This window comes from Panicum virgatum, chromosome 6K (assembly GCF_016808335.1).
Source record: "Panicum virgatum strain AP13 chromosome 6K, P.virgatum_v5, whole genome shotgun sequence".
Taxonomy (NCBI): domain Eukaryota; kingdom Viridiplantae; phylum Streptophyta; class Magnoliopsida; order Poales; family Poaceae; genus Panicum; species Panicum virgatum.
In genome coordinates, this window is record NC_053141.1 from 41,025,483 (window position 1) to 41,052,475 (window position 26,993).

General features: G+C 43.7%; 2 protein-coding genes and 1 pseudogene across 15 annotated transcripts; 2 read left to right on the forward strand and 1 right to left on the reverse strand.

Moving 5' to 3' along the window:
* Positions 1-201: 201 nt before the first annotated feature.
* On the forward strand, positions 202-1,725 carry LOC120712691 (annotated as a pseudogene).
* Positions 1,726-4,680: 2,955 nt separating this feature from the next.
* Positions 4,681-18,750, forward strand: LOC120712692. Of its 14 annotated transcripts, XM_039998534.1 has the most exons (13): positions 4,681-4,837; positions 4,914-5,013; positions 5,073-5,142; positions 5,222-5,438; positions 6,329-6,392; positions 6,761-6,817; positions 7,203-7,245; positions 7,276-7,664; positions 7,762-7,855; positions 7,973-8,042; positions 8,684-8,820; positions 15,096-15,295; positions 15,392-18,750. In XM_039998534.1, the coding sequence occupies exons 12-13, from the start codon at positions 15,184-15,186 to the stop codon at positions 18,397-18,399; spliced, it is 3,120 nt and encodes a 1,039-aa protein (XP_039854468.1). In that variant the 5' UTR covers positions 4,681-4,837; positions 4,914-5,013; positions 5,073-5,142; positions 5,222-5,438; positions 6,329-6,392; positions 6,761-6,817; positions 7,203-7,245; positions 7,276-7,664; positions 7,762-7,855; positions 7,973-8,042; positions 8,684-8,820; positions 15,096-15,183; the 3' UTR covers positions 18,400-18,750. The 14 variants fall into 14 exon arrangements, with proteins under 14 accessions (XP_039854468.1, XP_039854467.1, XP_039854476.1 ...); XM_039998533.1 differs by having other exon boundaries at positions 7,203-7,664; XM_039998542.1 differs by having other exon boundaries at positions 7,203-7,651.
* Positions 18,751-19,770: 1,020 nt separating this feature from the next.
* On the reverse strand, positions 19,771-26,733 carry LOC120712694 (RNA cytosine-C(5)-methyltransferase NSUN2-like). Its single transcript, XM_039998548.1, is given in 17 exon segments — positions 19,771-20,334; positions 20,404-20,632; positions 20,764-21,047; positions 21,129-21,287; positions 21,444-21,804; positions 22,477-22,569; positions 23,129-23,214; positions 23,447-23,502; positions 23,586-23,839; positions 24,049-24,134; positions 24,269-24,317; positions 24,441-24,507; positions 25,246-25,361; positions 25,447-25,513; positions 26,041-26,129; positions 26,451-26,546; positions 26,548-26,733. Coding segments are annotated over 17 exon segments (2,409 nt in total). The 5' UTR covers positions 26,698-26,733; the 3' UTR covers positions 19,771-20,167.
* Positions 26,734-26,993: the final 260 nt, after the last annotated feature.

Consider the following 26,993-nt stretch of genomic DNA (forward strand, 5'->3'; position numbering starts at 1 on the left):
TGCCTGTGAAGTTTGAAGCCTTCATTTCCAGGATAAGCTGTATAAATCTGATAGTCTTTTATTTGTTTTAATTTATTTTTTCGTGATACTGTTATTGATTATTCACTTATATTATCTCTATATGTATGGAACTTGATCCTGACATATATATAGCTATGGATTCGGTTTTGTCCTTAAAACCGGGTGTGACACTACCTTGTTGCAGGTATTAGCATCGGCCTTGTGCTTACATGATGCACCAAAAGAGGAGCCTTGCCGCTGTGAAACAGAGGTACTTCAGGCAGCACGGGGGCCTCTTGTTGTTCGAGGAAATGAAATCAAAGCAAGGGCTGTCCTTCACATTGTTCACCAAGGATGAGCTCGAAGAGGCGACCGACAAATTCGATGAGCGACATGTGCTTGGCAAAGGAGGGAATGGCACCGTCTACAAGGGAGCTCTGAAAGACAAAAGATTAGTTGCAAGAGAGACAGGAGAAGGAGTTTGGGAAGGAGATGCTCATCTTGTCCCAGGTCAACCACAGGAACGTTGTGAGGCTATATGGATGTTGCCTTGAGGTGGAAGTCCCCATGCTTGTCTACCAATTCATCCCAAACGGCACGCTGTACCAGCTTATCCATGGCCGGCCCCATGAGACACGCATTTCCTTCACGACGCGCCTGAAGATAGCACACGAGACCGCTGAAGCCCTCACGTACCTGCATTCCTGGGCTTCACCCCCAATCATCCACGGAGATGTGAAATCACCCAACATACTAATCGTTGAGGATTACACCGCAAAAGTTGCTGATTTTGGAGCTTCGACATTGGCTCCAACAGATGAATCTCAATTCGTCACATTTGTCCAAGGGACTTACGGTTACCTCGACCCAGAATATATGCAGACCAGCAAGTTAACGAGCAAGAGTGATGTATACAGCTTCGGTGTTGTTCTCCTAGAGCTGCTCACCTGCAGGAAGGCGATGAACCTTCAGGCACTTGAGGAGGAGAAGAACCTCTCATCACATTTCCTCCTGGCCGTGAGCGAGAACAGGCTTGGTGAGATACTTGACGAACAAATAAAAGGTGAACAGAGTGTCGAACTGATCGAGCAGGTGGCGGAGCTGGCCAAGGATTGTCTGGAGATGGCTAGTGACAGGAGGCCCTCTATGCGGGAGGTTGCAGAAGAGCTTGATAGGGTCAGGAAACTGTTGCAGCATCCTTGGGGTCAAAAGACTTCTGACGAGGAAACAAAGGCCTTGCTTGTTGGATCACCAATCACGCGCCCTGAAATAGAACTCAGTAATGGGTATGTTAGCCTCACTGATTCAGCCTACTTGGGAGTTCAATCCCCACGGTGAAGCCATTTTGATGTATACCGATATGTGTGGGTAAGTTCCTAAATAATGAGGAGTTGACCAAAATGAGCACTAAAGACTTTTCGGGAGATCTTCTCCAAATCATCGGTATGACTATCGAAATCATGAGCATCAGTGGTAGTGAATTGGGAACAAGAAGAAAAAGAGAAGGCTTGTGCTTCTTTTGTTGAGATAAGAACAAATTATCTGATTCACGATTATCTAAGAATTGAGTCAGTCTATTATTGTAACTAGATAATGATAAATATGTATCTTAGAGTATGTGTTGCAAATGAAATCTATTGTAACTAGATAATGATAAATATGTATCTTAGAGTATGTGTTAAAATATTTAATAAATGAAAGATGACGTGAGATAGACAATTATAATTATTAGCTATTGATTTTATTTTTATATTAATTTTAATTAATCCGTGTGGGAGTACGTGTTGATAGACTAGTTTGCAAAAGTTCATGGACGAAGCCAAGCAAGTCTAGCTAGACCACGACTACAAATAGAATGCATGACGATCTGATAGATTTTACAGCGTTTGGAGATTCCAGAAGGGGCAAGTGATGGCAACACTGCAACAGGTCTTTGCCATGGTGAGAGGTGCCATCGTCTCCACATCCCTTTCCGCTTTCCATGCTTGGTTTGCAGCTGAATTACCACTAGCACACGGTAGCACCGTGCTGGTTGGGAAGAAACGCAGAAAAAGTGTGCTCTGGAACTAACGGTGGAAATGCATGCAGTTCTTGGTGTAGCAGGTCCCTTCGCTTCCACGGACAGGATTCGCGCCTCCCGTTTATATAGAACAAACACAAGGGAGCAAAGCTATCGAGCTGAATCAAGCACTAAACTAGTGCGGCCATCTTGGTTTGGAGAGGGTGGTAACGTGTTTAGACAGTGCAGTTAACGTACTACTATTAGACAACGGTGTCGGTTCACTCGGGTTGTCTGAACCTGAAAAAATTTCAGGACAAAATTTTTGGCTGGACGGCCTCCCGTATTTATCCAGCACACTTTCGCAACGATTGTATACGCACAAATCAACAACGATAGCAACGTCCTGATTTTAGTAACTGCAAACTTTGCTGCCATTTGGTAAAATAAAAAAACTTTGCTGCCAAGCATCAAAACCTTTCCGGAAATGAGAAGAAGCAATGGCCTTTGGTTCTCAGCGCTAGTGAGTGCTAGGAAACTTTGACTACTAATTATGGTGTTAAATAAAGTCAGTTTACAAAACCAACTTCAGAACCCCTGCGCTAGGAACCCTGAAGAATCTAATGAGGCCTTTGATCGCGTGATTAGAGGATGGTTACTGTACCATCACTGTAGCCAATAATCGATTAATTACCGTCATTAGATTCGTCGCGAAAAGTTATATCCATCCCTAAAAAAGTTTTGCAAATAGACTTCATTTAGCACTCCATGCATGCGAGATTTCTTTCTTGACTTGTGTGCGCTCGGAGAACCAAACAAGGCCAATAGCAAGGACCACTTCACCCTGGGCATTCAGTAAATACCGAACCGATCGGTTCGGTTCTTTGGTACCATTGCAAATTCAGTTCTTCAGAAATTGGTACCGATCGGTTCCTAAAAATCCTTGGTACCGAAGAAATTTGGTATCGGTAAATTCGGTTCGGTTTCGGTATTTACTGAACAGTACCGAACTGATCACAGAGATGATGTAATAGTAGGTTCAAAGACTAATTTTAACATTATTTCATAATAATAGTGCAAAATATAAATATATATAAAAGTCCACATGACTATAATTGTGAGTGCCAAAATACGTAATATAGTAATTTACAATAGTACAATCACTAATATAACAACACTCAAACTTATCACATTTCATGTAAGTTCGGTAAACTCGGTTCAGCTTCGGCATTTACCTCGGTAATTTGGTTCCTGAAAACTCGGAACCGAAATAGGAACCGAATATTTCGGTTTCGGTAATTTCGGTTCGGTTCTCGATAATTTCGGTTCGATATTCAGTTCTCGGTATTTTGTGCCCAGGCTTAGGGCCACTAGTGGAAAGTGGTCACGACAAGTACAAACACCATGCCCCAAAACGGACCGTGTCACGATCCAGACGACCCAGCAGCCAACACCGCAGACAGCAACTTGTTTTAGTTTTTTTTTTGTCAGAAACAGTGGTTTTATCCTGCGAACGCTCTCCGCCGTCAGAAACAGCACGGCTTTTTTTTTCTTTCTTTTTTGGATACGCCAGGGTTGCGGAGGCTGGACGGCAAAAATGGAAAGCCCCTGGAAAAGGTCGCGAGGCCCACGGTTCCCACGGCACCCGCCGGGAATGGGCAGCTTTGCATGTGGCGGAGATGGCCGTCGCGTTCCCACCGGCCGCCGCACATCGATGGACGGCGGCATCCCGGCAGTTGAATACTGACTCACTGGACATTATCAGACGATGCTGATAAAATAGCGTGCATTTTGAGCATCTACAGAGGTGCATTTTTTTTTGAGTGTGCTCTACAGAGGTGCTAAAACGAGGTGCGTGATGCAGCGGGCCTAAAAAAGTTTCAGTGCAGCCTACAGAGGCCTAGTCAAGGCCCAGAAAAATGAAGCCCGGTGATGATGCCTGGATACCGAGCAACCTTTTTTTTTTAGAGCAATGCCGAGCAACCTTAAGAAGGATCCCGATTCCATAAAAAAAACTCTTTTTAAGAACGACAGTTCTATCCATCGGTCGGATGTTTTGTTGTGCTATTTTCACTCGTTTTAACTAAGGATGCAATCACCCTAGGTTCATTCCCTCTCTCGTTTCACTGATTCGGTTGCTTCTTTCGCTCTTGACGACTAGGGGATGGTATAATTAACCACAAGCAATTTTTGTTATCATGTTTTGATCTCAAGTTTCAAATAAGATTAATTTGGTTTCAAGGGTCGGTTAACCGTAATAATCGAATGGATCAAATCTATACTATAAAAGTTGAAAGAATTAAAATCCTTTCTCACCAAGATTAACCTACCCATACTTCTCACAAAAAACATCTTTAGGGCCCACATGTCATGCCAGTTGTTTGACAGCCACGGAGGCAGACCGAAAAAAACAGGCGACGCGGGATGATTCCGCCAAAACATAATTTTTTCGTCACCAGGAAGTCTTTACCCGCCCGCGGTGTACCCGCCGCCCGCCCAGCGATTGATCGGGATTGATCGGGGCAGCAGTTTCCTTTTTTTCGGCAGCCCTTCCCTTTCGTCCGCGCTTTCCTTTGGCCGTCGTGTGCCGCACGCCGCCAGCCGCCGCAACAGACCGTGCCGCCGCACGCCTCACGCCGCCGCGTCGCCTCGCCTCGCCTCGCCCCCGGTGCCGCCTCGCCTCACGCCGCCGCGTCGCCGCACGCAGCCGCACTGCCGCACTGCAGCGGCGGGGCCGGCGGCGCTGGAGCTCGGGACTGGCACAGTGACGGCCGTCGGCCTCTATCCTTGCGCTCTCCATCTTCGTATTCGAGGACAGCTTCTCCCCTACCGGCCAAGGTGACCCTTTTTCCCTTCTATCTTGAATCGAAGCAACATGTTTTTGTGCTTGTGCGTGACAATTGGATATGAGTAGATCTCAGAGTGCTTGGGTGACACAATTGCTCAGGATAGAAGCATCCTCACGACAAGAGCATCCTCCATCATGACATCCGTGCTCACGAGGATTATGTGAGGTAATCTATATATTTTTATTTTGATAATGTATGGTTTCATAATTCCACACATCTTGTAGGTTTGTGGACTCAAGTGGTCATATGACAATCGTTAGCGGCTTTCTTGCATCTGATGGCAATGACAACAAAGTAAGATGCCTATCCATATATTTCCATAACTTTGGAATGCAGTGTTTTTAGGATTTTACAATGCTATTTCGACTGGCAGGCAGCAGCACCAAATCTATAACGTAGGTACTTGCCTCCCTGCACGCAATCAAATTTTCCTCATTCTTTTTATTTCTCCATGAAACCATCTTTCTTGGATCCTATGGACTCATGACATGGAGTAAGATGTAATGTCTATTTCGATATGAAGCTTTGTGCTTTTCGGTGGGCAGAGGATGAGAGTCTTTCTGTGTATTGCTGGTGCGTCCACGCACATCGTGGTGACCTAGGATGCACGGATACGGGTACGTGTATCGGATACGATACGTATCGGATGCACGGATACGGGTACGTGTATCGGATACGATACGTATCGGATACACGGATACGCTATTTCAAGAAAAACACCAATACGCGGATACGGATACAAATTTTTTAATAGAAATAAAAACATACAGCAACTTGCAGTCTTATAAATAATTTAAAACTTAGTTCCACAATGGATTCTTGTTCATTTGCTGCGCATCAATTTGAATCGGAGCATGTTCATCACGTTCAACCATCTTCTAGAGTAGGTGCTAGTGCTACTGGGAGAATGCAAAGCCAAAGGAAAAACCTATCACTATCAGATCAGAGGATGAATGTAAAAGCATAGAAGGGAAGGGAAGAAGGACTTACCCAATAGTCAGGAGCAGAGGTGGAGGAGAGGCCGTGGGGCCGTGGGGGAACAGGGACGGCGGAGGAGAGGCCGTGCGGGTGCAGCAGAGGCGGAGGAGAGGCCGTGCGGGAGCAGGACAGGCGGCCGGCGCGTCGGCGGCGTCGCACGGGGTCGCCGGCGTCCACGGCGTCGGGCGGCGTCGTAGGTTGCGCCTGGCGGATGCGGGAGCAGGGCACCCCTGACCCCTGGCGGCTGCTGCTCGTGGGATACTGGGAGAGTGGGAGGCCTTAGGGAGTTAGGGTTATACCTGTTTGTGGGCTGAATGGGCCAGAAAATATGTTGGGCCGTATCCAAAGTGGCCCATACGTATCCATACGTGTATCCTATGCACAGAAGTATCTGAAAATAATAAAAATCACTGGATACGTATCTGCGACGTATCCCGTATCCGTATCCGATACGTATCGAATACGGGATACGCTAGGTGAGCGGAGTATCGACGCATCATAGGTGGTGACGAACAGACGGGGATGTTGAAGAAGGGAACCGGCTCCTATCTGCTGCTCCTATTTGTGTACGTGTGTTTTCTGATCCTTTAAACTTTTTCCAATGCAACCACAGATGGAGTTCTAAAATGTTGCAGAAATTTCATGATCCATGAGAATGTTGTTATCATATATAGTTGGTTATGGTGGTGAACATTAGTATCGCCATTATGTAGCTTTTAATAGAAAGAAAGAAAATGCTTACTTGGTGGAAATAGTTATATTGATGGTTGTACCTGAACCAAAACATGCTTTTAAGAATCATGACTATGTTCATGACATTGCTGCTCTGTCTTGTATTTATTCTTTTTTCCACGATATTTCTTTATAATGTATTTTTACATCTCGAGGATCTTGCTTTGTGATCCTTTATTTTTTTTGTCCTTTGCATACACAGCATCTGTAGGCTACATTCTAGCAGTACATGAAGAGAAATAATGAGGTGCCTCTGGAGGTATGATGCTGCTCATTATTTCTAATAAGCCAAAACATTCAATGAGAGTAGTTATCCTTAACATATGAAAACTGGTCATTTTGTGAAGCAAATTCAATTTTAAAAGGCTCTATCACATGGTCTCTGAATGTCTGGATTCTTGGGTGCCTATAAATTGTTGTGTGCCTGGAGGCTTATATGAGGTCTCTTTCTGGTTAGTGGTTAGATAACAAGAATGCTCAAAATGTAGTTGCTGGTTTCTGAATGGTGCCTATTTGGGGGGCATATATGCTACATATGCTTTACACTCTTCAGAAATATAATCTTTCATTATATTATATTTAAATAATTGGTATAGTATTAAATTATATTTTGCTGAATTATATATTTCTCTCATTTTCTGAAGGGATGGTGTGTGTTGGCTCTGGGCTGCATGGAATCATGGGGAGGTTTAGTCAACTGGTTGTTATTTTGGGGAGGTTTAGTCAACTGGTTGTTATTTTGGGGAGGTTTAGTCAACTGGTTGTTATTTTTCATCATCTAAATTATTTTGTGAGACAAAGGAAGCAACAATGTAGATGAATTTTGTCCGAGCTGAACAATACCATGTATTAACTCCAGATTGTTCTCGATAACTTACCTTAGAATTCTTTCTGCTAAATTTCTATTTTCCTTGGACCTTTCCAAGCTGAATTAAATTCCTTTTCTAGGTCGTTTCATTCTTATCGCAAATGTTGGTTGAACATATAACTTATGGGTACTCTCGTAGTGGTGGTGGCAACATTCGGATGATCTAAGATTAAGGCAAACAAATTGATGAACAACAAGGAATCAGTGGCGGGTGCATCATCGATGGTGCGCGCCAAATGTGAGATCTTCCATTCTCCTCCTGGCCTAGATATTTCTCTTCCTGAATTTTTTATTTCTCTTGTTTTTCCATTCAACGTGGACGGGCTCTTTTCCAGGAAGAACATATCAACTATCCGCTCAGCCTCCTTTCCCCACTCCTGTCCAGCAAGAACCCGTAGCATCTATTCATTTGATTGGTCGGAGGATGAGGTGATTGCTTCCATGATGAACTGATTAGCGAACTAGACACGAACTGCTAATATGTTTATTACATGTCTAATCCATTTAAATTTTTTCTTGTGTGCTAATCCATTTTAACTGTTGCAGACACTATCACCCATGACGACATCTCTGAAATTATGATTGGAGATGATCAGGATGGTGAAATCTCACTCAGGTAAGTCTTCAGCTACACATTGCAATTATATTGACAATAAGACAATTTGACAAGTCAATCATTTGGAAACCTTGTGTTTATGAATTATGATGTATGGTTTAGTTGTTGTCTTTGCTGTCTTTGTGATGAGTGAACTGCAGTGCGCAAACGCTATGTATGTCAAGTATAATTTGGCATTTCCTCTGTGTTGATATATGTAACTTTTAGCTTGTAAATTGTGCTCCCTTGTTAAAATGCTGCTGTTAATCGATCTGGTAGATTGCTTCAAGCATACAACTGGAAAAAATAACTTTTAGTGAATAAACTCGAAGTATTCAGTTTGGATCTGTGATGATGTTCATGATCTCAGAACCACTTCTATCGTTACCTTGCTTCCATGTATTTTGTTCAGCCAGATTCATGCATGTATGAATATCTGATGTGCTTGTGAAGCCCAAGATTTAGAGGGACTGAAATTTAGATTCTTTTGATGCTACTGTCCCTGCCTTGCAACATTTTTGTCTTCAGAGACTCATCTTGTAATCACCGTTTCTAATTTATCAAATATGTGTTGTTTATTTCATTTACTGCACAAAGTGTGTTCAGAGATTCATCTTATCATCACGGACTCTAATTTGTTAAACCTGTGCTATTTATTTCAGTTACGGTGCTACTCCGGTGTGGCAGGGATAGGGCTCGACTCTGATGATCCCCTGCCTGGTCACTAGGAACGGTTCTGCTCCCGTTGTTCTTAGGGTTGTATCCTGCTCCGGCGGTGGCATGCTCCTTTGCTCCCAAGGTCAGTGGATCTCTTTCCTTTCCTTCTATACCTTGCCTGTCTTTAAAATGTTACATGTTTATCTGGCTTCTAGAGGTTTATCTGATTGATTATCGTGCATTAGCCGGAATGAAGTTTTTTCTTTGTATGTCTTTAGAATTATTTATTGTAAGAAAATAGTTTATGTGATTAAACTCTGTTCATGGCATGTCTGAATATAACTTTTTTTTAGATAACACAATATAACTTTATAAAGTACATGTGGGTAGAACTTTCTCTGTCTGAATGGAATGGTTGCTTGCCTGGTCCACCGATGTGTGTGTGGGTATGCTGCATTTTTGTGCAGGTACCATGCTTCAAATCTAATGTATGATAGCTCCATTTTTAGAAGGGAGTAGATTGCTCTATTTTTAATAAAAAAATAATTTAGTTGTTTTAGCAAAATTTAATCGTTTTAGTAGTCGGTCGATTCAATGTAATCCAACTTTGCTTTGTTATATCAATTTCAAATCTCATGTTATTTTTAAATATAATTATTTTTTAAACATGTGATATTTTTAAATATAAATATTCTTTAAACACATCTCCACTAGTTATATAAAAAGGCTAAGAAATATCTCTCTTTCAATTCCCATCGTAGCCTTATTATATCAGTCAAGACGGCGCAAGTCATTCTCCAATTTTAAGTACACATCTGTTTTATTGCAACCACTATGCTAAAAAAAGATCAATAGATTAACAAGGTTGTTCCAAATGGTGGGCCAAAAGACATTGATTGTTTCAATATTTCTGATAGTTTATTTCAGTAGCCTTGAAAAGTCGCCGTTAGTCAAAACATCATCTATATTATAATCACTAAATCAAACTGTTGCTCTGAACACTTGTATGATTATTTTGTTCTCAATCCCGAAAGGAAGTACGATAATGGTTAGAGAAGAGACAATGTATAACATGTTTTATTTAGCTAAATAAAGGAATTTAAAAAATGGTCAACTAATTTTATCGTTCCTATATAATATTAAAAATAAAAGATAGCTATATAATATTAAAAAAAGCTCGATTGCTCGAACTGCTAGATGATTAACGCCTGCTGGGCACTATACCGCAACCTAATATCAGCGTCAGATATCGACGCTACAAATAGAAAATCATGGATAAACGTTGGTCGGTATAGTTTTCTCCTCGAACCATTGGTTGGTATTTCTTGCTTTGCCGAGCAAGGATCGGTTGGTATTTTTTTTCACGGCACATCGGACAGTCGATCCAGACCCCGCTCAGTGCGGGAAGCTTCTGGCACTGGGTACGCATCGGACAGTCGATCGGTAAAATGTGTCAGTCGGTATAGATTTATACCGACGCCACTTTTTTAGGAATATGGGGTAGCAAAAACAAAAATTTTCTATCACATAAACCAGGATTACTGCAGTTATAGATCATGGGATTACCACTAGACGCGCGGTTGCGGAACTTCTGTAACGCGTCGGTGTAGTGCAGATGGAAGCCGGCAGTGCAGTTGCATGAACCTGCTCACGTGCGGCTCGTCCTTGTGCAGCAGATGCGGCACCTCCAAGGTATCCACACGTACGGGAAGAAGCGTCACGATCCGGACTGCTAGGTCCGCGAAGGCGACCTCGGGCTTGGCGCACAGGAGGGGCGGAACTATTCACCCTAGGGCTCACATGCGAATAGATATGGCCCGAGTACTCTTACTCGGCCAATAGTAGACAGTGACCTCTAGCAAGACATGTCAACTCCTATGCGACGTAAAGATCATATCAGACGAGCCGCCAACTCTTAACCCTAGCATGGCCATGCATTTCCTGATCCGAATCACTCGAGGCCCAGAGATATCTCTCTTGTAGAGAGGGGCAAATCTCGTCTTGACCGACCATGTCTCACAGCATGCTTCTTGACAGACCCGAAAGCCGCCTTTATAACTACCCAGTTACGGTGCAATGTTTGATGGCTCCTAAGTAAGTCGGTTCACATCTTGAGTACATACGACGATCTCAGGTCTTAGGACAGTGTACATATTGTGTAATGAGAAGTCATCATCTCGTTGGGTCAGTTCAATCTCATGTCTCACATGAGCCCACATTATTAGTTTGACATCCCCATGTCCATGACTTATGAAACGTAGTCAATCAACTAATACATGTGCTAGTCTAATATTCATGTGTGTCCTCACATGAACTCCGACTAGGAACATTTTAGAATATCCATACAAGTAAAGAGTTTCACAAATACTTCACATAAGCATTAATCAATACAAGTTGTCATCCATGGATATTCAAGGAACACTTTATTAATCATGAATACAAAGAAATATGATTGCCTCTAGGGCATATTTCCAACACTTTTACCCTATACCGACTGACACGTTAATCTATACCGACTGACATGTTTTACCGTTTATACCGACTGACACATTTTACCGATAAATAGTTAGAGTCGGTATAACTTTATGCCGACTAATGATTAGTAGCTAAAACGACTTAGGTCTTGTTTAGTTGGTGAAAAGTTGTTGGTTTTGGTACTGTAGCATATTTCATTGTTACTTGACAAATAATGTTCAATTATGGACTAATTAGGCTTAAAAGATTTATATCATGCTAATCAATTAGACTGTGTAATTAGTTATTTTTTAAATGCATTTAATGCTCCATGCATGTGTCCGAACATTCGATGTGAGGATACTGTAGAAATTTTTTTGGGAAACAGGGCCTTAGGCTATCTGCACCGGGGTTCGGTACCCCATCCTGGAGGACCATATACCGGACGAGCGAGCTGCAGCGGGGGACGGTAAACCGTCCGCAGTCGTTCCAGACGAGGCGAGGTCCCCCAAATCCAGGGCTTCTCCGTTCGTCCGGCACAAGCTAGCGTGGCGCGAGACCCACCTCGCGTCCGGGAGCAACTGCTCCGCGCGGAGAGAGGAAGGGCATGCCGCCAAGCTCGAGTCCGTTCGTCACCGTTCGGCCCGATCCGCCCCGCCGCGGCCGCTGCCTTGCCATGCCGCCCGGCCACCGCCGCAGAGCAAAGCTCCCCGCTGGCCATGGATGCGCCGCGCCACCAGCTCTTCTTCTCATTGCGCCGACGGGGGTGGTGCCTTGCTCCACCGTGCCGCCGGCTCCAGGGGCAAGCATGAGCTCCGCCGCCAAGATCCGCCGCAGATGCGCCGGCGAGCAGGTTGGAGAGGAAGGGAGAAAACATGAGGAGAAAGAGAGAGGAAGGGAAAGTTGCCGCCGCCGCGCTCGAGTTCGAGCTGGCGCAGATCCGCCGCCGTCGAGCCGCCACGCGCAGGCCTCCGCCGCCGCCTGGCCTCCACGGCGTCGCATGCCGCGCCGTAGTGGACGGAGCAGGGGAGTGGGCCATCCGTCTCCCCGGCTCGGCGGAGCTCGAGCTTGCCGGCTGCTCTACCGGAGGACGCGCTCGAGGGGAAAGGGGCGAGGAGAGGACCTCCACCGCCGCCGCCGCTGCCGCCGCCGGAGAGGACCTCAACCTCGGCACCTCCCACGCACGCTGTTGCCGGTCGGCTGCACTCCCATCCGACGCTTGTCCGCGGTGGATGCTCCATGCGTCGCCGCCGCTGCGTCAAGGGCAGTGGGCACGCACGGCCATGGAGGAGGCATGGACACGACCTCGGACCTCGGCAGGGGGCGCGGCCCCGCGAGGGCGTCGCCGCGGCGCGCGCGTACCGCCCTGCCGTGCGTTCGCCAGGGCCGCCATGGGAGGGAGCGGGGGCGCGGCCGCCGCGTGCGCCCACCCCAGGTCGCCACGCCACCGCCGCCGCAAGGCTCCGCGCGGGCACTCCGGGGCGCTCCTGGCCCCCGCCGACTGCGGTACTCCTCGATGGTGAGGTCGGCGAAGGGGGTGAGGCCGAGGCGGAACACCTCCAGGAGCAGGAGCCAGCGCCACCGTGAGCGCGAGCAATGCCGCGGCGGGCGCCAGGGAGCGCGGGGAGAAAAAAAAAGAAAGGAAAAAGAAAAAGAAGAGAATGTGAGAAGAATGGAGATGGTGTTCGGAGATGATTGAATAAAATATATGAGAGTTGGTATAGGGAATGATATAGAGTATGGATGGGTGCGGGAGAATTGAATATAGAGGAGAGAATCTCGATGATCAGGATGAGAATATTTTTTTAGGCGATGAATTTAGAGGACGACGACTGCAGCCCTTATAGCAACCATAATGCAGCTTTCTCTTCTTTGATTGGGCTATAGGCTCACGAGCTATTCAAATTTGACTCGCTAAAACTTTGATATACAAGCTCGGCTATAATAGGAATCAAGTAGAGCTCGAGCCTAACCTGGAGTTTGCGAGTTTCACCGATCCACGATCGAGCTGTTCGTTGAAGTTAAGTATCCGAGATCGAGCTATTTAATGAAACTCAAGTATTTTCTGTTTGTGTGGTGTGTGCATTTACATTTGTTACCTCGATTTATCTTTACCTTATCTTTAACCATCTAAAGTTAAAATAATATAGCCGGAAATCGAGATCTATCGCAACCTACTAGCTAACGAGCTATTGTCGCGCAAATTAAGAAAGGTATTTTTTTTCCTATGTGCTTCTCTTCAGTTTCTTTTTCTATTTACCGAATTAAGCCGTCTTTTTTTTATATGTGTATCTCTTCGTTGTATCGTGAATTCGTGATCGGGGACATCGGGTAAGAACTAAGAACGCTCCTCTTGCTGTGCTGTCGTCCTGTCCTGTGAGCCGCGCTGAGTCTGTTCGACTCGAGCTCCAATCTTGGCGAACCCCTATCAAAAATAAAAAATAAAAATCTTGGCGAACCGAGTTCGAGCAATCGAGCTTTTTTTTTAAAAAAAAACTGTTCGAGCTTGGCGGTAGCGTCGGCAGGATCTCAGCCTCATATCGTCCTCTCGGCTCGGGATGCTATCGAACACCAGCTTGAGCCTTGAGGTGGCAGACCCGCTCGAGCTCGGCTCATCGACAGCCCTCCCCCTCAGGGCCTCATCTCTGTTGAGGAAACAAGCCCTTACACTCTCCCGTTCCTTTTGGGCGCTTCAGGTGAGAACAGCAACAGGGAGGAGAAACCGAGTCCGGGGCCGGTTCCGTCGCCTCCCCTCTTTCTCCGGTGACCTTTATGGCGCTGAGAGGAGGGGAGGAGGGGAATCGACCGCCGATGTGAATACTAGTCTAGATAGGTTTAAATCTAGGCGTAGTTTAGGGTTGCTCGTCATTGGTGACGGCGGCGGAGCTTTGGAACCGGGAGCGGCGGCGGCGACGGCGCGGCTCTTTCTCCTTCTGCTGTTTGTGGTTGCAGCGGAGTGGACCTCGTTTCTAGGCGACGTCGGTGGGGTGGCAACGGCGGCGGCGTCGCGGATTTTGTCCTCTGGGGCACTTTCCCGTCCCGTCGGCGCTCCGCTCCAGCACCGGTGGTGAGCCTTTCGAGGGGTGTTCAGGAGCTCGTGGCGGGCGGCTCGTCGGAAGGTGAGCCCGCTACCCTTTTGCTTGGTGGAGACAGAGCAAGCTGTGGGCTTTGTGGAAGATGGGTGGCCGGATCTGGCTCGGCTTCCCCTCGGCGGCGACGGTCGTCGATGGCGAGCGCGGTTCCGGGAGCTGCAGAGGCCGAGGCGTGTCCTCGGTCGATGGGCAACAGCCGACGGCGACTTCTACTGCGACTCCTTCAAAAGCCAGAGTGCGATAGGGCCTCGGTAGCTCACGGTGAAGCTCGGCTTCTTCCTCGACGGCGATAGCTGGCGACGACGAGGTCGGTTGCAAGGGATTCACGAAGGTTCCAGGGGTTTCTTTGCATTTTCTTCTTTGGTTAGGGTCTATTGTGATATTTGGCTGTATCAGATTCCTCTGTATCGTTTACGATCGTCTCTATATGCGTACGAGTACTTGCCACATTTTCCTTATCTAAGAATACAGATACGTACTATAAAAAAAAAAGGGCCTCATCTCTGTTTCTTCCCCCCTTTCTCTCTGACTCTCCTCGCTTGGTCTTCATTCCCTGGCGGCGACGACTGCGCGAGCGGCAGCGCCAGTCGCCACGTCTTCGCCCAGCCCTTTGCCGGCGACGAGCATCCACCAGGACCAGGTATGCCCGCCCCTTCTCTTCGCTTCTGCTGCGCGAGAAGGAGCACCCCAATCCCTAACAGAACTATCTGTATTCGGATCCGATCCAGCTACAATACATCGCCTACTAGCTTCAATTTCGTTTGCAAAAATTATCGGGGTCCTATGCTGGGTCCGCCCCCTTGTTGGGGGGCACGAGGGGGTGCCTCAATAACTGAAGAAACTCATGTGATTTCTTGTTTTTTTTCAACAGGATATGTGTAACCTTCATTGCTGAGGCAGATTGACTCTTGTGCCTCTGCCTTCTCCAAGTGCCGGGGGCGCAAGGCAAGATCACGGCCATGGAACCTCATAAGCTGCGCTTTGTTAGATGCCCCAGATGCAACCAGCTTCTTGTTGAGTACCCCTCAATTCCAGTTTACAAATGTGGTGGCTGCGGCACTGTTCTCAGAGGTACATATCATCCCCCCTGATTTATGTCCTGTTGCCTCATCCTGAAAATTATGTGGTTTCAAGAGCAATTTGATCATTATCGATTGCATCATGCAGCGAAACATCGAGCTGTGCCTGTAGCGCAAGAGGGCTCGGGATCTGATCAGTGCAACAGCTTTCCAAATAGCCTGCAAGGATCTCCTCAGAGTAGCAAATCAATTTGCTCTGACGAACAGAAAGCTGCCTCCACTGTTGATCACTCTCGTGAAGCCATGGTTGATGGAAGCATACCCTCGACTATTGACAAAATCGACCCCTGCAAGGGTGCAATTCCCAAACGAGCAAAGTCTGCAGCAGACACTTTAACCCGTGATGAGGATCTGAGTGAGGAAGCAGGCTCCCTAATTGATGGGAACATCCAAAACTCAGAAGAGGATATGGTCAAGGAGATACATGGCAAAGACAGTGGAGCTGACACTAGCTCAAATTTGACTGAAAAACTTGGAAACCTTGACACAAGTGAAAATCCAAATGGTGGCAAAGTAGATGGTTTTTCCACTAGTGATGTGAGTACACTGAATGGGAAAACTGAAGTTATTCACAAGGAGGAGAGGCTACAATCATATGAAGGCATGCAAGTTGAATCTCATGAAGCCCTGATTGAAGAGTTGGAGAGGTCACTTTCATTCAGTAGTGACGATGAATACTTTTCGGATGAAGCAGAAAACGTTGGGCTTAGTGACACTTTACGTAATCAGATGGGTAGCCGCAGATTTATGCTAGGGGTCAAAGCGAATGATGCCTCCCGGAATGACCCACATGGTCGGTTGATTGAGGAACTAGAGATGTCTTTCAGCGATGCAGAAGAGCCAATGGAGCAGCATGCTATTCTTGTAGAGAGAGTTCATGGAAATGTGCATGATATGCATCCACAGAACCTAGGTGCTGAAAGTGCACATCCATGTGAAGAAAGCTTCTCATCATTAGACAATGGACATCTCAAATACAAACAAACTTGTCATGAAGAAATCAGGCTTATAGGTAATGACCACAAAGTAAAGGAAGAGTGCAATACTGAAAAAAACAGTACTGTCAACCATGCAGCAGAGGACATTGCAAATAGTTCTAGTGAGAGTGCCAAGGATTGGCAATCCATTGACGTTGAAATTGCAGATCCATGTGAAGTGAGCGCCTCTTTATTTGTTGACGGCAATATCAAAGATAATAGTAATGATGCGATGGAAGAGTGCCATATGGAAGATGACAGTACGACCAACCGTGTTAATGGGAATGCACATATTATGCTTGCAGATGAGGACATTGTAGAGGTATCTCATGAAAATGGTAAGGATCAGCAATTCAAAGACGCTGAAAGTGTTCATCCCTTTGAAGGAAATGTCTCTTTGATTGATGATGGGAATGAAAAATTGAAGCAAAGTTTGCAACGAAATGACCTGATAGCAGTTGTCACTCAAGAAACAGAAGAGTGTTGCATGGAAGATGAAAACGCGAACAGCTATGTTCATGGTATTGAGAATCTGGTGATTTCAAATGACGACATTTCAGATAGACCATGTGGTAATGAAGGGCTAATGGCAAATTGTCGTTCTGGGAGCCATATGGAAAATGATAATATGGCTAACACTGTTGATGCGAATAAGAATGTGGCAGCTGCAGATGACCACATTGTAGAGAGAGTTGATAATAATGAAGCCTCTCTTCATTCAGGTGATATGGCTAACACTGATGGTAAGGATCAGCAGTCCCTGGAAGCTGAAGGTACAGATCTAGTTGAAGAAGTCTTCTCTTCACTTAACACAGGACATATCAAATCTGAACATTGTCTTCAACAAAATGAGCTAATATCTGATGGCACTAAAGAAAAGGAAGAGGCTGATATGGAAGACAGCAATGCAAGTGCAACTGTTGCCAGAATTTCAAGCTGGTCATACAAGAGGACGCAAAACAAAGTACCTAGCTTTAATAAGAACAAAGAAGATATATCCTATGGATATAAAGCTAGTCAACTTCGCCAGGGACTGTCTCATGATTCTGAAGACTTCAAGTCAATTCAAAACTTTAGCGAGTCGCAAATTGATGGTACCTCAAGTTCTCGTTCAAGTGGGTCTCCAAATCATGGGGTTTTGGTCCACAGGACGTCAACCAAATTCAATAATATTGTTAGACATGAGCGCCTCAAAAAGATGGATGAACTAAGAGATCAGCTAAGTAGGCTTTCTAGTGAGAAAATCTCAGAGAAAAGTTATCAGAAGAGAGACCCAAAATACCAGCAACAATCCAATAGCTGTGAGATTGAGCAGCATCTCCCAAGCGTTGATGGTGATTCCATTCGAAGCTCCCGTGCTCTAGAATCCTATTATGGTCATGGAAGGCCACCAAGGTACCAACCATCCAATTCTTTCTCACCAACCCATACGTACCCACACTATCATTTTGGACAAGCCCAAGCACGCATACCTCACAACTATGACCCGTGGGAGTTCAATTCATATTATCAATCATCATATGCGGAAAGCACAATTCTTGACTACGAGTCACTTAGATCAAGCTACAAGGAGCACAAACGAGTGGTGAGAAAGCATATTTTGCGGCCTCTGTCATGTGCTTCCCCATACACTATCTGCAACAGCTGTTTCAATTTGGTTCAAATGCCATCAGATATCTACGTATCAAAGGCCAAGATTGGCAAAATGCAGTGTGGTAAATGCTCCAAGGTCCTTGCGGTATCATTTCCTTCAGTACCTCAGGCACATGCAAAGATCAGCATGGATGTGGTCCAACAGTCATACAACCCTGATTGCACAATCCCAACAAATGAGGATATTACTTCTTATTATGCTGAGTGCCTAACAGGGGGTCCTGTTAGTACCAGTGAAGATTATGGAGCATCATACACAAGAAGCTTGCCTACTCAAGCTGGATCTAGTAGCCTTGCTGCCACACAAAGTAGCAAGAAGGTTTCTGACTCGGCACTTCATCGACTCATGGGGTATGATTCAGCAAGCCAGTTGTTACGTCACAGCAGAGTGTTTGATGATGGTTATGAGAGCTTTGAATCAATGGTGCCAGTTTCTGCCAGAGTATCCAGAAGAAAGAATAAGTGAGGTCTTGCTCTGAAGTGTGTAACCTTTGGTCCCCCTGCAATTAGGATAGGAGGGCCAAACAATTTTGGAGTATGTTTCAGCCGTACAAGTCTTTCTTATGATCATGAAGACAAGTAGACACCTTGCCTGCAAATAGTTTCAGAAGCTTTCCAGAGAACATAATGTTATTTGAAGTATTTTAGCCTTTCAAATTCTTTAGTTGTGGTGTACAGACATTACTTATTCTTTCTGTAAATTTTGCCCATATTTCACATCCTACCATTCGTAAAGAAATAACTCGTACATCTTGAAACAAGACTGGGAAATGGTAATTCTAGATATTAGCTAGATATATACTAAAATGGTTCTTCCTACTGATGCTTGCTTCTTTATTGCAAACTTTTCTCTTTGTATTAGAATTTATAAATAATACTGTTGCTTTCCAAAACCGACGGTGGCATGCCACTAGGCCAAAGCTGGCGCACACGAATATCGCAGGTACATGTGTGGAGATGAAGCGGACTGTCCAACCACCAAATTTTGCAGGTCCATGTGCCTTGTCTGGAAAGACATGCATGATGTGTCTGTCAAATGATCGCAGCAGACAAAGTTGATGTTGGATCTGATCGGAGTGGTCAGGGCGACTTTGCAGGCTAATACAGCCAATGCTGATGGTGTTGTGCCAATGTCACGGAAAGCTAGTTAATGTCATGATGCCACTGTGGCCAACAACTTTGATTATTCATGATGAAGTGGTTTCTTTCCAGTTTGTCCAGTGAGTTGATCTGTAAAAGTTTAAAAAATGAAGAGGCTAATTCAACTGGAAGCATGGGGCACCCGCACCTGCAAGCCTGGCGCCCTGCCGCCCTGGCCTGGGCCCTGGTGTGATGCCTAACGGCTACCGAGAATGATACTACTAGTGGTCAAGAAAATTTAGGTTCAAGAGACTCTTGTGATGGTTCAAAGTTTGGTCTTTCCTTCTTTTTTTTGGGGGTTTCTTGTACGAGTATCTGGCTATCTCGGGGCTCTGTATACTTAACTTCAGACTCATCCCAAGCTTCTTGAACGAGCATCGAGCACTCTGTTCGGTTGGCTGTGGCTAGTGCTGATTTGGTGTGTGAAAAAATACTACTGGCTGGTTAGTGCTAGTTTATTGTTAGAAAAAAATAACAGAGTGAGGCAGTTAGACAATTAGCTGGGCATTGCCACGTGAACACAGCCGCAGCGGGCCGTTCGCTCATGTTGTTGTTGTGATCCGCTAACCACAACACGGATTTTTTTATATAAATTTATTTCGTGTTTTGTAAAAATAAATGCTCGAACCAAAATTTGGCAAATCATCGTCGAAGTTGCACTCAGCGCATAGATCAATAGTTCATCTATCCAACAAGATAAAAAAAACGATCCAATTTCATCAAAAAATTGTTTAGCTTTTGAGTTTTATAGCTATATATGGACCGGATAAACATTGTGAAAGCTTTTGAACCTCCAGTTATACGGACCGAACTAATACTGTGTGAAACACAGATAGCAGTATATTTGCTTCTGCATCGGAAATGACTTGTTTACACGCAAGAATATCTCATAACTAAAGATCGGAAGTCAATGGATACTATTTGGATGGCCTAAAGAACTCTTCAGCATCCCCCAGCTCTCCAACAGCATGCTGAAGTGCTATGTCAGTTCCTTTGTATAAGATGAATTACCTGTAGCTAGAGGTTCTTGATTGTCAGTCTCAATGCTGTTGTCATCTCCCCTGGTCTGACCAATTAATCTTACGACAAGATTTCTAATCTTCCTCCGCACAGGCTTTAAGACCGAAGCGATATGCCATCCGTTCAAGCAGATCCTTCCTATCTGGAGGAGAAACCATGACATTCATAGTCCCCTTCCCTCTCCAGCAAACAATTGCAATTGTGGAGGGATCCTTACAAATAGAATCAACATGCTTATGCCCTGAAAGTTTACAGAAAGTTAGATACGAAGTGATGGTTGCTTTTACCTTTGGATAGGGCGTAATAGTACCTTCAAGTAACACTACAACACAGCAACCGGGCATCAAGGATGCAGCTTCCTCCCCAAATCTGGCATCAACAAAATGAGCAAAGTTGATACTTCTGTACTGTAAAAGTCGGTGGAAGTCCAGTGGAGATGCATATAGTATCCGCTTGCTGACATATGGAAGCAGTAGTGATAAGCCCTCGTAGGACAATCTATATGCACATGAACAGCAATCCTTCGATCTATGACTTTCCTGAAAGAGAGCAGGGACCAAGCACCTCACGGTTTGAGTAAAATATGCATTCCAGTGAAAAATAACTGAGTGTTACTAGGAATTCTTGAATCAGTAAAGAACATCATGCGTTTAGAGCACTTTATACTTACAAACATCTTTATACCAAGCGAAACGATCTTAAGCTGCTCACCAACTTCTGCATTCAGCTCCAAAATCTTTTTAACCGATTTTGATACGTAATATATTCTCCTTGCATTATCAGTGCTTCTAGTCACCAGATGACCTTGGAGTGGGAATGATTCCTTGATGCCAAAGAAGGATATTATGCTCTTTATCACCACTTCATCTTTGAAAAATAATACAGGATCGACCCCTTTCCACCTGCTTTGTTTTTGCAGCTTCATTCTGTCGCCTGATTCTGCTCGACTGCTTTCTACATTATTGAAAACCATTTCAACTTCAGTTGAGTTATCATTTGATGTATGGTTGTCCATGCTTATATTCTGTTGCCTACCCAGCACTTCAGCAGAATCAACAACTTTAGAAACATTGTTCTGTTGGTGTGTCAAAATAGTTTCATATAGTCTTGTTTCTGGCTCAGGTTCTTTCTGAGGTTGCACGGTTATGCCTTTTGCAGGTGGGTGCTGAATTTTAGTGCCCTGTATCTGACAGCCTGAAAGAATGTGGAGCGTTTTCAAGAATATTAGTGGTCATACTAAGTATGCATATAGGCATATCAGACTATATAAAAATTTCATGAAAACTATATGAAACTTTCATGAAAGGTATCAAATGGACTCATCCAAAAGAAATTAAAGCATGTGATTACCATTCAAGGGAGACAATTTATGAAGAACTGCGATGAAAAATGCCCCACTGTTTTGGTCATGAGGAACAATCCTCATGCACCGATGCAGTGGGAATTTTGAATTCAGTATGTTAGAAGTACAATCCAATTTTTTATTGGAATTGATAGAAAGTCCATCCGTATCATGATTAATTTTTCTTGTTTCTTCAATGTTGCAATTTTTTAAGCTGCTCCTATCATCTATATTCACTTCAACATCACCACGCACAGTATGGGTTTCCTCAGTGCCATTACTTGAAGGAAACATGCTCGGCAATACTACATTCTTCCTATCATGTGGAACATCATCATGAGTCTGAAACAAAGATCCTCGATCTTGTACCTGCAAGAGTTAAGAAAAAGAACCACTGAGATAACCAGAACAGAACGCGATCTGGTCACCTTGTACATTGTCAAAATGTCAAGTAGGGACTAACTGTTTGACTAAAACACTGAGATGCCCAAGATTGATTCTAAAGAGAATCATAATTTTAGCCAAAAATAAAGAGTAGCAATTATTGCTTCTTTTTTTCTTGATAAGAAACAACTATTGCTCCTTGGTGACCCAATTGTCAACTTCAACCAACTTGTAAACTAATTAAAACAATATGTGATGTGAATTGGATCAAAATACTCGTAGTAATATCATACACATAAATATGTGATGGTATAGGCAGAATATATAGGGGCATCAAGGAAAGCATCTCTGGAATCATGAATAAGGTATATGGTATGGTGAAAAGTGAAGAGTGTAAAGGAGAGAGTAATAAAAATGAGACACCTGTTCTGACACATGCTTAATATACTCCTTTACGTAAATTATAATTAGTAAACTAAAATTTTTACCAAAAGCAGTATGTTGCATTTGATAAGTGCCAGAATCATGAACCCAGACATACAGACTCACCCCAGGGGAAAAATAAAATATAATTAAGAATGAGCAACCTTATTGAATAAACACATAAAAATAAGGTAGCCAAGAGATCAACCATGATATAGATATAAGCACACAGACCTTCCAAGTGCTAAGCCCAGGACGCCGGACCAATTCAGGCAGCTCACTAGAAACATCAAGGAGTTCAACAGAGTTTCCACTTCTTCGAAGGAGCTATATGATTTTGAGATATATGAATAACTTGCAATGAGAAAATATGTTACAGAATAGGAATGTAGAAACTGAATAGCAAAAGGTCTTTGTAGGTAGCAGCCTACAGGCAAGGTAACTGTATATAGTTAAGTTTTGGAAAAAAAATACATAAAAGGAAATAAATATGCTCTATAAAACCATTAAGTTGCAAAGATCCAACTCCTTGAAGTGGATCAGAGTAAAAAGCTGTATGTACTCTACAGATCTTCTGAGTTATCATGAAGTATTTCAGATTGGGGCTTGTGCTTAAGCTGCCTCAAAAAAATCCACTTGCATGACCCCGTATCACAGTATGGCATACAAGTTGAATTTTCTGAGGCATCATTTTAGTTCTATAAGCTACTGTAATTGCCTTATTATACCATGAGCCAATAAGGCACCCAACAATATATGTCTAAACAACTCCAAAAGGTCTTTAACAGCACAGAGGTTTTGCTCTTTTTAGGCTACAAGTCACAAGAAAATAACAGCTTTATGTTCAATAGCTAAAAAGTAAGAAGCTACAGTGGATATTAGATACCTCTGCTACAACAGCTTCATTTTCAACAGGATTCATTGAACATGTAGAATAGACCATCCTTCCACCCACTTTAAGTAACGCAATACCTGAAGGATAAAATTTTTGATACCACAGATTATTAATCTGAAGATTTCAAATTGTATTTTGCTCCCAAATCATATGCAGTAATATTAGTAATTCAATGGTTCATATGATAAACATTACGGAGGAACTATGTAGAAAATTTCGAAGGAGTGTTTAACAACTCATGCTATACTGAGACTACTTGATTCATAGATTGATACCACCCCAACAAAAACAATATTAATAAATCCTTACCATGCATAGCAATATTCACTTGCAGAAGATGAAGTTGGTTCCCCATGCCTGAGTTCCTGAACCACAGAAGCAGGTTGTGGCCTGAGGATAAATATAGGGAAGCATAAAAGAAGCAGACAACAAAAGATTCAGTTCTTACCACTTTCTCCACATTTCATGACCCTTGCGAATAGTCCCATCACCACTGCAGGGAACATCACAAAGTATACGATCGAATTCTAAACCTTGTGGCTTGCAGGTATCCTTATAAGCTTCTGAATAATCATTTGCAAGAGAACAATCAGGGAAGTTTTGTGCTTCATGGTTTGTTACTATTAGGTTGGCAGTGCACATTCTCTTTGTATTATGGATAAGGAGATCGCATCTTTGCACATAGAGATCGTTGGCCATCACCTAATCAGTCTCACATGAGGAAGGGAGAATGTATAACTGAGGCATTCATTTCTAATAAATCTGTGAAAATTATAACATAAATAGTTCTACTAGCTGGATGTAACAACTAAATACTAGAAAATAATATGACTAAGGTTTATTTCCAAGAATCAGCCAGAGTTATAAGAATGATAGTTTTAGCGCCACATGTAGCTAAAGGATAAATGTACCAATGCCCCTGGAAGTAGTCCTGGTTCTTTTGATTGGTGAATCATCTCGAGTAACTGGAAAGTTTTAGAGCCTGGAGAAGCACACACTGGCCAAGGTAGGCAAATAAATGTAAGTCTATATTATTGGATTATTTCGGCATCAATCTTGAAACAGAAAGCCGGCTTCTATAAAAAGCACAAGATATTTGAGATAACAGAGAAGCATAACACATGGACATACTATCAAGAATATGGTGATCAGGTTGTACATTCAGAAACAATGGTGGAACCTGCAGAAATATATATTAATTATTGAAAGATGAATTAATCTAAGAGAGATGGGAAAAAGAAACTAAGATATAAGATAACTGAGGTGAAAATAATTCATGACCACATTGGTACAAGATGCCCACCATGCTAACAGCCTCTTGCCTAGTTATGTTACCAACCTCACTCTCATGCTTTAGAAACTCATGAAAACTGGAATGCACAAAAGAGTGAACCAATTGAGTAGATTAATCAAGAGCACATCAAGGAAGCAACAGCAATTAATTGTTCATGACTAGTTTTAAAGTGAAAAAACAATACTGCAAAAACAACAACAGTGAAACAGGCATTGCTAATTCAATGATCAACTGAGCCACTAACTTCCACAATTCTGTACGCAGCCTTGATTATCATAGAACAAAGGTGGCTAATTAGGCTTTATCTCAAAATATTAGATTCACTCTATCGAACTACTTTCAATTATCACTATCCAAACTCCTTAAGAAATATTAACATCAAAATCCAATACTAATATAATATGAAATCGGAAATTGAAAGGCTAAAATGAAAGATATGACAGGTTCTGATACCGATAAATGCTCTGTATATTGCTGAGTTTCCCAGAACAACTTAAGCTTTTTGGAAAACTGGTTGCAAAACCCAATACTATATAAGCCAATGTTCCTGAATTTTTAATAAAATAATTGTGCAACAAATATTTCCTAGACCAAACAAGATCTATTGGATACTTATTAGATACCTCAATACTTCTGACAAAATACAACTCAGTTTGAAGCCCATTTCAAGCCTGTCTCAGATATATCCACCCCAACCCCAAATCCCTACCGCATATCCACTGATGCAAATGCAAGAATGTGTCGTATTTGCATTAAGTAGACCAACGAAGATTCGTGTCATGGCAAGATTCAAACATCATGCTGCAATCATTACCTCTCAAGTGCCCGATTTTTCCTCAGTTCCTTCCGAGAGAAATTCAGGTGCCATGCAAGATTGCCTGGATACCAAGGCAGGGGCCTGATAGCATCTTCTCCATTCTCACTACTAACCTTTGCAATGCATTTTTAATAGTACATTAGAAAATGTCAAGGACTGAGTAAGGTGAAATTCAATATACAACAGAGAAAACGCAACCTCACTCTCCAAATATCGCCTAAAATCATTTTTCAACTTTGAGCAGATATCTTTATAAAACTGGCAACTGAAAAGAGAAGTAAAGTGTTAACCTCCAGCTTACATGGTAAGCAATAGTAAAAGATGAATTAATGTAATCATGTACCAAATATGCAAAATTAAATTCGGTCTTTGTAAGAATAGCAGGATAAATAAAGTTTTGCATAAGCCTAATGTAAGGTTTGTTAATGGCTCTCCTGAAGTTACCTTGAAACTGCATGAGTCTAATAGTAAGTAACAATTAAGTGGATGGTTTACAGGGTTTTTTATTGGATTAACATAAAACACAGATTGCAAATGAAATATTCAATGAAGCCCTCGGACATGACTACTTGATTGGCAGATTAACCAGATATACAAGTCATGGAGCAGCCAGCTTTTGATAACCAAAGGCTTCGGGCCCCGGAAGAGGAGAGATGGACATCAACTCCAAAAGCACGCAGATATCATCGTTGACACAGTGGTCCGTGCAGAATTACGAAAACCAAGGAATCAAGTAACTAAAGGAAAACCTAACTGGCAACCCTGATTTCATCTCAGACTAACCAACATTACCAGGCGTTGATCCTGAAAGTCGCAGGTAATGGTTTCCGTAGGACACTCATGAAGGCATCCCACTCCTCCTTGAGGACAATTTGCTGAACCTGCCCACACAGACATGCAAGTCAGAAAGTGCAATCACTCGCACACATCCAGAAGAACAGGATCCTGATTCCTGAAACCATGTTCTGTTTTCTACCCAACACTGTAACCATAAATACGAAGACTAAACTCACCTACAAGATTATCAGCAAACCAAAGAGCTAGGTTACAGAGCGTTTGTTGTTATGTGAACGCATTTGTCATTCCTATGGCAACAAATCGTTCCAATCCCAATAAGCAGTCACACCCCAGAAACTGAAACCAAATTCACTTCAAATGGCATCAATGCCTTAAAGCTATGTGAACTGAAATAGGTACCGCACCTTATAGTACTCCTCGAAGGCAGCGTTCTCGAGTACTGGTGATTGCCACGAGGATTTGGCATCACCGCCAGTAGCGGCGGCGGCTGGAAGAGGAGGGATCCGGGGGGCTGTGCCTCCAGAGGCTCTTGAGGGCCTGCGTGAAGTGGCGGCCCTGCGGTTTCCTTTCGCTTCGCCCGACACATCGCCTCCGCGGGCCGCCGGCGACGATGCGGTGGCGGAGCGAGACGGTGGTCCTCGAGGCTAACATGCCAGCATTTTTCGTGTTCGTGGAGTTTGGGTTGGGTTGGGTTGGGTTGGGCCTTTGAGGTTTTTTTTTACATATTTACCATTATAAGGAAGAGCACTCGCTCGTTTACCATTTTTTAAAAAACTCTTACATAGTACTACTGCAGCTGCAACTCTTATATTTTTATCACTTTGGCTGACGTGGCACACCATGGCGGCCTGACACGGCGATGCTGAGTCAGCAAGCTCATGCGAAATGTCCTTACTGCCCTGATCTCCTTCTCTCTTCTCCCTTTCTGACAGCTGGGTCCCGTAGCT

Coding starts and splice junctions, on each gene's coding strand:
- LOC120712692 (XM_039998539.1), top strand. CDS start 15,184: ATGGAACCTCATAAGCTGCGCTTTGTTAGATGCCCCAGATGCAACCAG. Junction 15,296..15,391: donor CTGCGGCACTGTTCTCAGAG/GTACATATCATC, acceptor TGCATCATGCAG/CGAAACATCGAGCTGTGCCT.